We start from the raw sequence: 12740 nt of genomic DNA on the forward strand, positions 1-12740 counted from the left end.
TCCGCCTTTTTGTGGTTTTCGGTCTGATTTGGAGGTACGTACTTTTGAAAAGCGCGTATCTCCAAATCAAGCCGAAAAACAACAGAGCATTTTTTTTTGCATCGGAGATACTTGCTTTTCAAAAGCAATGAAACATTTCCACATTTTTCATTTTTTTACTGGTATTTGGCCCGATTCAGAGATGTGTGTTTTTGAAAAGGAACTTTTGATCGCCAATTTTTGTGCATTTTTTCTGTTTATGAAGATACTTGCTTTCCGACAGCATGTATCTCTAAATGTTGTGCCTTTTTGCTGTTTTTGGACCCGATTATAAAATAAAGGCTTTTCACAGAGAAGTATGTCCAAATTTTGCACCTTGTTGCTGGTTACGGAGATAATTCCTTTTCAAAAGCACGTAACTCAAAATATTGCTTTTTTTGTGGGGGGGGGGGCTATTCAGAGATGCTTGCTATCTAAACTCATTTCTTGCTGAGGATTCAACTTTTACAGTTGTACCAACATTATTCTTGCCCGAACATTGAGGAAAATTTCCTGAAAATTCAGAGGGTTGACCAACGAGAATGCGGCCCTGGGGGCGCGCCCCTGCTAGCTTACATCAATTCCTCTCGTGTCAAAATCAACAGCAGCCATTCTCATCCCACAGCAAATGGAGACGCTTTTGGGGTGTTTCCTCTGGGCGGTTGCCAGATGTTTTGATTGCAAGACGAGCCGAGGGGGAGGAATGCTGCCGAGGAGGTAACGCGGCACAAAGGAGTCCCGTCCTTCGGCCTCCTCCTCATCTTCCCCCTCCTGGTTGGTGGGCGCCATCAAACGTTTTCATTTTACCCGGGATCCACTTTCGTAAGTGTGCTGCTTGCGATTCCACAGCGATGCGTCCGGCTTTCACGCCTCCTTGTGGAATTTTCCACACCTGCCGACTGACTGACTGACTGACTGTTGCGCTGTGTGTGTGTGTGCGTGTTGTGCGCATGTGTGTGTGGCCCCGGCCGAGGCACAATAGGCGCACTGTTGCCTTGTAATGCGAGGCCCTCAATGGGAACACAATGGCCGCATTGGAGGAGGCCAATAAACAAAATGGCGGCATATTTTTATTTATTTTTTTTTGGGTGTGTGGGGGGGGTGGGGCATACTATCTTATATTAGATGTGTAGTACAGTTTGTAGAGTCGAAAAAAGCAGCGAATGTAGGTTAATAGTTGATGATAGCAGCAGCGGTTTGGACTTTTACCCGCGAGATGACCTTTTTGTTTGTAGGAAGAAGTCAGTGAGTGTGGACGAGGCTCAGAAAATCAGGTGTCCTGGAACACACCCGTTGTGCCTTTTGCGTTTGACTTCATCTTAGCTAACAAAACTACAGTACATCACCCGCATTGCTCAATAGTTGATCGAAGCAGTGGCGGACTTTCACCCTGGGAAGCGTCAGTTTGGACCAGGCAGTCTTTGAAAAGCATCACATATGTGCCTTTTTTTTTTTAATGCTCTTTTTCAATCCTAGTAAAGAGACAACATCCCAACAGAACTGCGGCAGGTCAATACAATTGCAAAAGTTTTTTTTTTTTTTCAGGTTGTTGCTAGGCTAGGCAGAATTCGTGGATAATAGCTACCCCGGTCGGCCATTTAACCACTTTCAGTGCCGCTAAAGCTAACAACGCATGGCTAGTGGAAGCTAGCAGTGTAACATTCCATCATAAGTCTTGTTTGCACTTTTTTAAGACTGTTGCCGTCGCCACCGTGTCGAGCGTGCGTCTCGTTCGGCACCGCGACAATATTTTACAATGCCTGACCTTGATATTGATCGTCTCACTCAAGTCGCGATAAGACTGCCCTCCTTTCCCTCAGGAAGCCGATAAAACTGTTACTGAGTGACTCGCCGGGCATTGGACGGATTGAAGGGTTAATAGCACTGTTTGCTCCATGGGCGCAAAGGTTAAGCTCGGAATAGTGCTAGCAATTTTTTTTTCTTTTCTCTTTTTTAAGGACAGCACTTGCACATGAACATGTCCAACTGCTTTTCCCCGACTGTTTGCCGAGCACCCGAAGTGGCCACGCCACTCAGATGACATTCTTTTAGCTTCTTCCGAGAATGATGCCAGACACATGACATGACATGCTACGCGCGCTGCCTTAGCATTTAGCACGCATTGCTCACACTGCACGCTAAATTTGTTTGAACAGTGGGCAAGGCATCCGCGGGATTGTAATGAGAATAAAATGAAAAAAAAAAAAAAAGATAGATGCACATAGTGTACAAATGCCAGTTATGGATATTAGCATGTGGCTATGTTTAGCTACCTTAATGAAAGCACGCACACAACTGTAAACAAGTAAAACACTTCTTATCATAGCTTTTAGCTTCACCATGAGCAGGTCGTTTAAAGCTTAAGCTGGTAATTGTGCATTCGGGGCAGGTGTTGAAGTGCCCCACCAGAACCAGAAGGTGGCACACCACAATGGAAATTCTATTTACATTTATAGCGCCTTCGTGCAACATTTGCACAGCTGCGAAAACAGATGATATTAAGTGAACAGCAGTCACTGGTTATTTCGGGGGGAGTTTTATGATGACTCATGCTCACTTTTTGTGCAGTCAAGGGAAATATGATAGGTAAAAAAAAAAAATATCTGGCAGACATGAGAGATGTTTATATTATCATTTATTTTTCCACAAAAAAAAAAAAGAGCACTGGCAATCTCAACGGTAGGCCTCTTCCTGGATTTGTTCCGTGTCCTGTGATGCAGAGCATGAAAAGAAATATGATGTAACGAGTGGTGGAACAACAGATTTATAAATAAGCTATTTTTTTTTCGGATGGGATGTTGTGGGGGCAAGCAACAACATTTTTGCACGGTCGCAGTCAAACATTCACTCTGGGAGTTGATGAACACCAAAACGCTAATCATTGTGAGATTGTTTTGGGAGCGTGGAACTTGAGTGTCAACAGGACAACGGTCACACTTTTTTTCTTTTCAATATTTGATCACTGAAGTGAACAATTAACACGAAGCAGGTCATCTGAATCCAACGAGTTGTAAATCAAAGGTTAGTGACTCAGTATCACCAACTTCATCTCGAGAGTCATCAATCAAAGGACAATTGACAGTTTCAAAGCCTGTCTGTCAACTGTGTTGTCTTGGTGCCACTAGATACAGGGGTCACCAATCTGTCCTCCAGGTTTTCCATCTCTCCCTTGCTGTAACACACCTGATTCAAATGATCAGCTCATCAGCAAGCTCTTGAGAAGCCTGATAACGATCCTGAACATTTTAACAGGTGTGTTACAGCAGGGACAGATGGAAAACCTGGAGGACAGGTGCCCTCGAGGACCGGAGTTGGTGACCCCTGTAACTAGAAGATAAGAAGATCAAGAATCCCCTCAATGCTTGCTGTGATTGAAAATCTTTTTTTCTTTTTTTTTTTAAACATGTATTTTTCACTACAGGACATTTGTTAAATGCTGCTATGGAGGGCCATATCATTGTAGAATAAGTTTGATGTTAATTGAACTTTATTTACATTTAGCATTTAGAATACATCACCATTGTAGTTCAAATATCATATGTATAATACAATTAAATGCATGTGCGCTTTAATTAGTATTTAGTATTATGGTTACCATATAATTACATTTGGTGGAAATGAACGCATACCTAAACATATTTCATTGATTTATTCTTTTCATTTTTTTTCCCCATGCCTATTGTATTCTAAATCTCCATAAGAATGAAAATAAAGATAGAAAATAAAGACCATGAGTTCGTGACCTAATGCAGAAATCGATGCTTGTTGTTCTGAATGATGACCCATGATTATATTAATCGCAGGCTGCTGGTGACTAATTGCTGACCGTGCAGGGTGTTGTGCCTTTTTTGTGACCCGGTGGTGGTGGGCGTGGCTGCGCACGAGGACGACGAGCGAGACGTGACCAGACGACCCGGAAGCCTCCACAGCAGCGGCGGCAGCGCCTCAGCGTGGACAGATCGGGAAGTGTTGTGAAAATTGACTCTAATGTTTGGCATACAGATAAATAAATATACAGTACTTTTTTGGGCGTTAGTGTCAAAGTTCACAGACATCAATTTAACAGTTGTGTGACATGACTTACATCTGGTTCCAAAAATAATTGTTGCGTCGCGGTTTTCTATTATGGGCAGTACATATTTGGCTCCTTTGTTAGCAGATGGATTGTCTTCACGGTAATTAATTACAATCAAACATTGTTTTGAAATTGCAACAGACATACGGCGGCGCAGAGGATCCTTCCCACAATGCATCGCTGCAACGGATTACGGCGGTTTGAGCCAGTTTGGGTGATCAGAGACCTGAGACGCGGGGTAATCCTCACAAAACACACACATAACATGTAAACAAATAGACAGACGAGGATTGTTACCTCAGACAGGGAGGTTTTTAGTTTCGGGGTTTAGGTTTGTGTTCATGTGTATGGATACTGTAGATAGATTTCAGATTGTCAATGGCTGCAACACAATCACAGATATGTCTTTTTTTTTTTTTAATTTAATATACATGCTATATATTTTTCAAAATGTAAAAAAAAACATTTTTAAATTTACCAATCACATTAATTAAGAAATAATTTTCAATCCTCCACTGTATGTGGCATTAGCATGTAAAGCTGTTAATCTGTCAGACACTGACACACACACACAAAATATGAAAAAATAACAATAATAAAATAGCAGTCTGGTTTTCAATCTTAATCTGGGTGGCTGCAATAATCTGTCGACACAAAAAACACACAACACCTCCCTCCCTCCGGTTGCCATGATGACGGGACTCACTCCCTGAGCGTTATCAGCGCTCAAAAGCCGGCGTGACCCTGATACGCTTGGTCAAGAATTCTGACCACAGACCAGGGAGTCTTGTATCTTCAAAATGTGCCACCGCAGAAATGTGCACTTTTGGAAGAATGTCTTGCTTCAGCCAGTGTCTTATCGTTTAGTACACATTACCCGTGTGTGTATTGTGGGAAAGTCTCTACTACCCTTATGTGCCCTCTATGTCTTTTTGTAATAAAATATTCTGTCTTTCTGGCTTTGGTTGTATCTTGTCCCCTGGCCATTGTGGTTGTGTGTTAAAAAAACACACAACAACAAAACCGTCATGTGTTTCCTGTTCCAATGAGCATGAGCGGCCACATCGTGGCCCTGCTGCACATTCAGAAATGGCCAGCGGTGTATGAATCATTTGATTATGACAAATCTTAATCTTAAAACGCTGTCTGCAGCCAGGTCAGCATTGCAAATGAGAAACTGTTTTTAATTCTTAATTCTAAATAAATACCTACATACATAAATCTTCCCAATACAAGAAGAATAATGAAAAGCAGAAAACATAACAGCGGTACCACGCTACCTATTATGTCCCGTGTTTCTGAGTAAAAATTGAAAATAATAATAATAATAAAATCATGGCTCTTGCTGCAATGATACTTTGCGGCCACACGGAGGCGCCGCTGCACTTGTGAGAGATGGCCAGCAGCGCCGTGCGGTTTTGTTCCAAGAAGAAGACGAAGACGACAAAGAAGAAGAAAGTCCAAACGGTAGCGGCATTTGCGGCGTCTCGCATCTTAGCTCAGACTTTGTGTAGCGAATTTCAGAAGGAGATTTCGGTGACGAGCGGAATTTAAAATGACCCAGTCTGTTGTGGTGCAAGTCGGACAGTGTGGAAACCAAATCGGTTGTCGCTTTTGGGATCTCGCTTTGCAAGAGCATGCCCACTTCAACAAGAGGGGACGCTACGACGAGAGCACCGGCACCTTTTTCCACAATCTGGACTCGGCGAGCTGGAACCGAGACTCTCGTGCTGCAAACGGGAGAATCCAGCAGCTGAAAGCGAGAGCGCTGCTGCTGGACATGGAGGAGGGTGTGATCAGTGAGATCCTGAAAGGGCCCTTGCGAGAGGTTTTTGACAGCACTCAGCTCCTCACGGGTGTGTCAGGTGCGGGCAACAACTGGGCGGTTGGACACATGACGTACGGCTCGAGCTACAGCGACAAGATTGTGGATCAGCTGAGGAAGGCAGCCGAGCAGTGTCACTGTCTGCAAAGCTTTTTTCTTATCCACTCGATGGGAGGAGGAACCGGTTCAGGGCTCGGGACCAAAGTGCTGCGCCTTCTCCAGGATGAATTCCCTGAAGTGTGTCGCATTGCCATACCTGTGTGTCCATCTGTGGATGACGACGTCATTGTGTCACCCTACAACAGTTTGCTGGCCATGAGAGAGCTCACGGAGCATGCCGACTGCGTTCTGCTCGTAGAGAACCAGGCACTGGTCGAGATTTTGAACATGGAACATGCGTCCCATGGTGGACAACACACCAAAGGCAACATGGTCTCGGCAATGTATCGGCTGACTGGGCCAGAGAAGCCTTTTGATGCTATGAATGACATTGTTGCGAACATGTTACTCAACCTCACCAGTTCTGCCCGCTTTGAGGGTTCCCTCAACATGGATTTGAACGAAATTGCCATGAATCTGGTTCCTTTCCCTCGATTACATTACCTGGTTCCAAGTCTCAGTCCTGTCTACACGCTGCCGCGTGCCAGCGACCCGACCAGAAGGCTGGATAAGCTCTTTAGTGATGTCTTCAGTAAGAGCCACCAGTTAATCAAAACGGACCCAAAGCGCAGTCTCTACCTTGGCTGTGCCCTCATGCTAAGGGGGAATATTCACGTGTCGGACCTGCGCAGGAATATTGAGAGGTTAAAGCCCGTGGTGCCCTTTGTGTCATGGAACCCAGAAGGCTGGAAGACAAGTCTTTGTTCTGTGCCCCCTGTCGGTCACTCTCAATCCCTCTTAGCCCTGGCCAACACCACCGCGATCAAGTCCACATTCATGGAGATGAGACAACGATTCAACAAGCTTTATAGAAAGAAAGCACACTTGCATCATTACCTGCAAGTCGAGGGGATGGAGGAGAGTTTATTCTCAGAGGCCGCAACATCCCTCGACTCTTTGATTGAGGAGTATCACAATCTGGATGCTGGCGCAGGGAAATTAATGCCCGTTGCAGCAAGATTAAAAGTTGCAAAATAAAATACTGCTGACATTTAGTGCTACTAGTAAATATAGCACAGCATGTGCTTGTCTCCTTGTTCAGCAACAACACTTATTGAGGGTGACTTGATTCCACACAAAGGAATGTTTCAGGCATGAATTGTAAATCACAACTAAATCAATCTGAATTGTAAACCAGCGTGGCAGTACAAGGCTGCATTGGTCACATCATGCGCAGGCAAAAAGAACTATTACCGTAATATATCATTAAATTATTACAAAAAATATATATATTCCATTGACCTAAATTCACTACATTTACGTGCAATAGCTTACAGCAGATCTTCCACATCCAATATGGCGGACGCGCTGACGAACCGCAGCAACGAACCGGCACATTCAAGGCGAGTACGTAAATAATGGTTGTCGTGCAAATAAGCTTTAATACAGCTGGTCCAACCACAATAAAACACGTGAATGATGTAAAACATGGTTTGGATTAAGACTCGTTTAAAATGGAGAGTTTCTATATTTTAAACTCATCATAACGACAGTAAGTGCTATCAGGCATCTTTTTAATCTTTAGTGTATAGGGAAACGTATGTACTATATAAATACTGTATATTCAAATAAGCAAATAATTTGTGTACGATTGGTCAACTCGCTCTTAATATCTCAGAATTTGAAATACATTTAAATTCAAAATCGACATTCTGAACTGTCGAATTCCGACGGTGTAGAATGCATCATGGCGGGAATACGGAAGTGCTTTGCGCAGGCTACCATGCTAGGCTCGGCTAGCTAGTCAAGAACGACGCTACGCAAGCGGTGTGCGAGCATGTTTTAATTGTGGATGGCTTTATTGACGCGCATGGAGCATCTAAAGTAAACAAGACAGAAAATAGAAATCAACAACCACCGAGAGAGGAAGTTGGAACACCCAAGCTCGCGCGGGTCGGTAAGGCGGCGAAGCGACGACATTCGCGCGGCGGTCGACATGTCCTCGTTCTCCGAAGCTGCTCTCGAGAAGAAACTGTCCGAGCTGAGCAACTCTCAGCAGAGCGTCCAGACGCTGTCGCTGTGGCTCATCCACCACAGGAAGCATTCCAAAAACATCGTGCACGTTTGGTACAACGAGCTCGTTAAAGGTAAGCGAGCTCCGTGCAGCTGCCCGCGTTCTTTGTCAACATGTGCGGTTTGTGGTGCAGGCGATCTCCGGAGGGGGGGGGGGGGCACCAACCAAGTCCCGATGGATGTGTTTCCCCCAACCCTTTAAACCAAAATTTTGGTTTCAATTTTGCCCCTGCAATGTGACTTACCTGAAACCATGCAGACCTCACCGAAATCAAAACAACAACAAGACTTTAGGGAATTTGACATCGAATTGAGACGGAGACAAGCCAAGACCATGACACAACCAAGACCATAAAAAACATGGCAAGGTTGAACAAGTTACATTTTCTCTTAAATACACGTGACAGCTAAAAACATGGTCACAAATATGTCAAATGAAGTAGAAGAATAGCTGATCAGTCCTCGTCTTGACAGAAAGTCCAGTCGAACGCAGAGACAAGACCAAAGCTGCGTCCAAATTCTTAGGCTGCGTCCTCCAAAGACTCAATTTGTTGGCCACATGACTTGATTTCCAGCGCCGGTGTCCAAATTCACGTGGCCTCTGAATCCAGCCTTCACATCTGGCCTTCGTTTCCGTGGAAACGGGCCCTGAGCGAGGCTGCTTTGGAGCACGCTTTTGTATCCTACATTGCTCAGTTTTTCTACGCTTACAACCGAAAGGCGCCCCACATTTGGACTCGTCAAAGTTAACCTTTTTAATGTAATTCTTTCTAAGTTTTTGTATTAAATCGTAAAACATCACTTACGAGACAAATTAGGCCTGTCCAAATTGGCCCGTTCATGAGGGAGGAGGAGCCTTGCAAGGCCCCGGCCTACGAATGTGGACACAGCTCAAGACTTTGAGGAGCCGACCGAGACTTTTTGTCCCCGAGGGTCGCTACGCGTGCAGTGCGGTAACATTTGCCTTTAGGCGCCAGCCGCTTCCCGATGTCGCCATGTAAGTGGTTAGCGCTGGAATGTTTACCGCGACACGTCTACTTTCCCTGCCGGTTGTGCGCAGCGCCGGTGTCACGCAAGCTGACCTTCCTGTACCTGGCCAACGACGTCATTCAGAACAGCAAGAGGAAAGGACCCGAGTTCACGCAGGATTTCGCGCCGGTCATCGTCGACGCCTTCAAACATGTTTACAGGTAGGCCTGCTGTGTACTTGTGTGGATTCCAGAAGTGTGTATGAAACCGGTAGGTAACCGTGACCCCTAGCCTAGCGCTAACTCCAAATTGTCCCCTTCTATCAATTCACCTTGTTGTCACGGTGCGTGTCGTCCCGCAGAGAGTGCGAGGACGGTTGTAAGAAGCAGCTGGGCCGGGTGTTGTCCATCTGGCAGGAGAGAGCCGTCTACGAAAACCAGCTACTGGACCAGCTCTCCGGAGTCCTCTGTAAGCCCCCCGTTTGCTGTTCGCCCCACACGTGAGTGAAATGGGATACTGATGAGTGGTCGTCCCCTGTCGTGGCGTTGCGCAGATGGCGAGAAGAAGCCCACCAAGAGGTCCTACGAGTCCATCCAAGCACTGAACGACAACTTTGCTGGCCAGACTTCTCCGGGCGAGCCCCCACAGGTCCTGGCCTAGACGGTGTAGTAAGAAGGGGGATGGAATTGTTGCACATTCTGCTGGTTGAACCTTAGTCCCCCCCCCCCCCACTCCAAAAAAAAATATTGTCCACATGTCAGAAAATGGATCACACCGGGTGGTTGTGTGGCATTTTCCACGCCGCAACAACGAGGCGCTCTAAAGCAGCAAAGCCAGCTCGTCCGCACACTGGTGGTCATTTCAGATTTTTAAAAGTAAATTTCTCCCTCCTGGCGCTTTCAATTTTCCCACTGTGATGAATGCACTCACGGCCGACGACGAGGCGCTCTAAAGCGGCCGCACAAGTGCAGAGCACTGCTCCAAATCCCCTTTTTACACCGCCTGTTAATGCTGAGATTTTCCCTCTCTTTGGAGTTGCTCCAAAAAGTCCACCGGCTTTGACGCCTTCCTCGATTTAACTTTCTACCCCCCCTCCCCCATCGGCCGAAAAGGCCGCTGTAATGCAACGGTCTTGAGTTTGAGGCCTCACGCTGCGCCGCCGTTCTCCCGACAGACGTCGGAGCTGATCCGAGCGCTGCAGGAGCTGGAGAACGCCACCTCGGGAGACTCGCTGCTGCGTCAGCGCATTTCCTCGCTGCCCGCCGAGGTGCAGGACACGTCGCTGCTGCACAGGATCACAGGTAGGGGGAGCCGTTGGACATCTCGGATGAGCGACGTGCCACAACGCGCAGTACACTTGTGCAATCTAATAACAAATTCAAATTGGATCCTTTGCAAGAGTGCGATCAAAATTTCTGACGTCTGAAATATGTTTGTTCCTCAATGTAAAATAATACCTCTGCTGATCAAAACTTTTCCACAACTCAGATGTGAAAAAAAGTATGCATTAAAAAAAAAAAATCAATATTACATTTGAATATTTTTGATGTATTTTTGTTATTTTTGTTTTTTATGTTTATAGGTTTGACATTCGTTTGATATTTTTTTTATTTTAATAAGCACCGTTACATTTTCTATCAGAAAGTATTTTTCTAAAATCAGTTTAATGACAATGACAATTTTATTAAATTGTTTAAAGTTGTTTTGCGTTTTTTTTCTTCCAATTTTTCAAAATGGATTTTTTTTTTTTTAACACAGTTCTTGATTCTTGTCATATATTTTACATTAATTTTTTAATGATATGAATAATATTTGTATTTTTGTCGTTTGAAACTCACACTTGTGATATTTTTCTGTAATTCAGAGAAAATATTTTGTAATGTATTGACATTTATTAAAGGAATACATTTGTGTCCAACTTTTGGACTGGACCAAATGGAGTGTCTCCTTCTTGCCATTCATATCGTGTTGTGTTTCCATCTCAGATAAGGAGTCGGGCGCGCGTTTCTCGCGCCAGGTGGACGACGCCTGCATGCTGCTGGCCGACTACAGCGGCCGCCTGGCGGCTGAAATCGACGACCGGCGGCAGCTGACCCGCACTCTGACCAGTTTCCTGCAGAGCCAGCGCGACGGTCTGGTGCACAACGAGCACAAACTGGAAGTGCGTGATCAGCTTTTTTCGATTTGTCGTTGAACAAAAAACTGATCTCGTTGGTCGGCGTTGTTCTTTTGCCAACTGTTAGCTTTTAGTGTTAAATTTCTTTGAAATCAAGGTGTAGTAAATCTCATGAATTTTCCGATATTAAATCCAAATTCCCGTGACTTTTTCTTTCTCTTTTCCCAGGAATACAAACGCAAACTGGCCCGCGTGAGCCAGGTCCGCAAAGAGCTGCGATCCCGCTTGAACAATCTCCCAGGCGGACTCCGCAACTCCGCCACCTGACATTCCGTGCGGAATCCCTCACTTCTTCTTTTTTCAGCATTGTTTGGCGTCCTTTTCTAAATGCATATAACAGCGGTGTGTTTTCAATTCCTCCACCACGTTTTGCTCATTTAATGCCCATTATTATTTTTTATTATTGTTGCAATTTTTTGTTCACATGTATGCTCACGAGTCCCGCTCTTCTTGTTGACTTGTTTTGTCCAAGCTTCTGTATTAACTGTTCATTGAAGCTGTTATTGCAAATGTTTGAGTCTGGAGTCAGTGTACATAATACACGGCTGCATGTAAATATCTTGTATTTGAATTTACGTCAATGTGAATGTTTCCATTCAGATTGTGGTATTTTGTATATATCTGCTAGTGTCCAAATAAAAAAAAAATGGCTATGGAGGTAAACCTGTGCCGTCCGTCTGTGGTAGAATTTGCATTTTTTTAATTTATTTTTTATATTGTTTTTTTAAGGATCAAAATAAAAACAAATGTTATATCTGATTTTTGTCTCTTTTGGGAAGAAATTCAGTGTATTGAAAGAGAAATGTCATTCGAATTATTTTTTTTTTTTCGTTTTTTTCTTAAAAAAACGAGGTAAGGGTATATATAGTAAGGTGTTTTTTGGTGTTATACCCTTACCTCTTTTTTTTAAATAAAGGTAAGGGTATATACCCTTACCTCGTTTTTGGAAAAAACAAAACAAAAAAAAACATCTTACCTTTTTTTCGAAAAAAAAGGTAAGGGTATAGTAAGATGGGTTTTTTAAAAAAAAAACACCTTACCTCTTTCTCTGAAAAAAAGGTAAGGGTATATATACCCTTACCACATTTTATGAAGAAAAAAAACAAACAAACAAAAAAAAACCTTACTATCCCTTACCTCGTTTTTTGAAAAAAATAAATAAATCAAAACACCTTACTCTACCCTTACCTCTTTCTTTGAAAAAAATGTAAGGGTATACCCTTATCTCATTTTATGAAGAAAAAAACAAAAAAAACACCTTACTATACCCATACCTCATTTTTTGAATAAATAAATAAATAAAACATCTTACCTCTATCTTTGAAAAAAAGGTAAGGGTATACCCTTACCTCTTTTTTTGAAAAAAAAAAACAAAAATAATAAAAACATCTTACTATACCCTTACCTCTTTTTTTGAAATGAAGGTAAGGGTATATATACCCTTACCTCGTTTTTTGAAAAAAAAAAAAAAAAAAACACCTTACTATTTATATCCTTACCTCTTT

The 12740-nt window shown here is 43.6% G+C and overlaps 2 protein-coding genes and 1 long non-coding RNA gene across 4 annotated transcripts; 2 read left to right on the plus strand and 1 right to left on the minus strand.

The window, feature by feature from the left end:
* Positions 1 to 2635: 2635 nt before the first annotated feature.
* Positions 2636 to 4325, minus strand: LOC147131867 (uncharacterized). Of its 2 annotated transcripts, none has more exons than XR_015082227.1 (3): positions 4103 to 4325; positions 3845 to 3962; positions 2636 to 2727 (listed from the first exon to the last, which is right to left on the minus strand). It is a non-coding gene; the product is annotated as an uncharacterized LOC147131867 (long non-coding RNA). The 2 variants fall into 2 exon arrangements; XR_015082228.1 differs by having other exon boundaries at positions 3845 to 4002.
* Positions 4326 to 5504: 1179 nt separating this feature from the next.
* tube1 (tubulin, epsilon 1) lies at positions 5505 to 7072 on the plus strand. Its single transcript, XM_086015152.1, has one exon. It carries the CDS (start codon positions 5649 to 5651, stop codon positions 7053 to 7055), a length of 1407 nt encoding a protein of 468 aa, XP_085871278.1. The 5' UTR covers positions 5505 to 5648; the 3' UTR covers positions 7056 to 7072.
* Positions 7073 to 7211: 139 nt separating this feature from the next.
* On the plus strand, positions 7212 to 11898 carry LOC147131869 (regulation of nuclear pre-mRNA domain-containing protein 1A-like). The gene is made up of 7 exons (XM_086015153.1): positions 7212 to 8164; positions 9151 to 9280; positions 9421 to 9527; positions 9613 to 9707; positions 10234 to 10360; positions 11045 to 11220; positions 11404 to 11898. The coding sequence occupies exons 1-7, from the start codon at positions 8014 to 8016 to the stop codon at positions 11500 to 11502; spliced, it is 885 nt and encodes a 294-aa protein (XP_085871279.1). The 5' UTR covers positions 7212 to 8013; the 3' UTR covers positions 11503 to 11898.
* Positions 11899 to 12740: the final 842 nt, after the last annotated feature.

This window comes from Filicampus tigris, chromosome 18, assembly GCF_054856515.1.
Source record: "Filicampus tigris isolate MCC_2025a chromosome 18, RoL_Ftig_1.0, whole genome shotgun sequence".
Taxonomy (NCBI): domain Eukaryota; kingdom Metazoa; phylum Chordata; class Actinopteri; order Syngnathiformes; family Syngnathidae; genus Filicampus; species Filicampus tigris.

Coding starts and splice junctions, on each gene's coding strand:
- tube1 (XM_086015152.1), top strand. CDS start 5,649: ATGACCCAGTCTGTTGTGGTGCAAGTCGGACAGTGTGGAAACCAAATC.
- LOC147131869 (XM_086015153.1), top strand. CDS start 8,014: ATGTCCTCGTTCTCCGAAGCTGCTCTCGAGAAGAAACTGTCCGAGCTG. Junction 8,165..9,150: donor GTACAACGAGCTCGTTAAAG/GTAAGCGAGCTC, acceptor GGTTGTGCGCAG/CGCCGGTGTCACGCAAGCTG. Junction 11,221..11,403: donor ACAACGAGCACAAACTGGAA/GTGCGTGATCAG, acceptor CTCTTTTCCCAG/GAATACAAACGCAAACTGGC.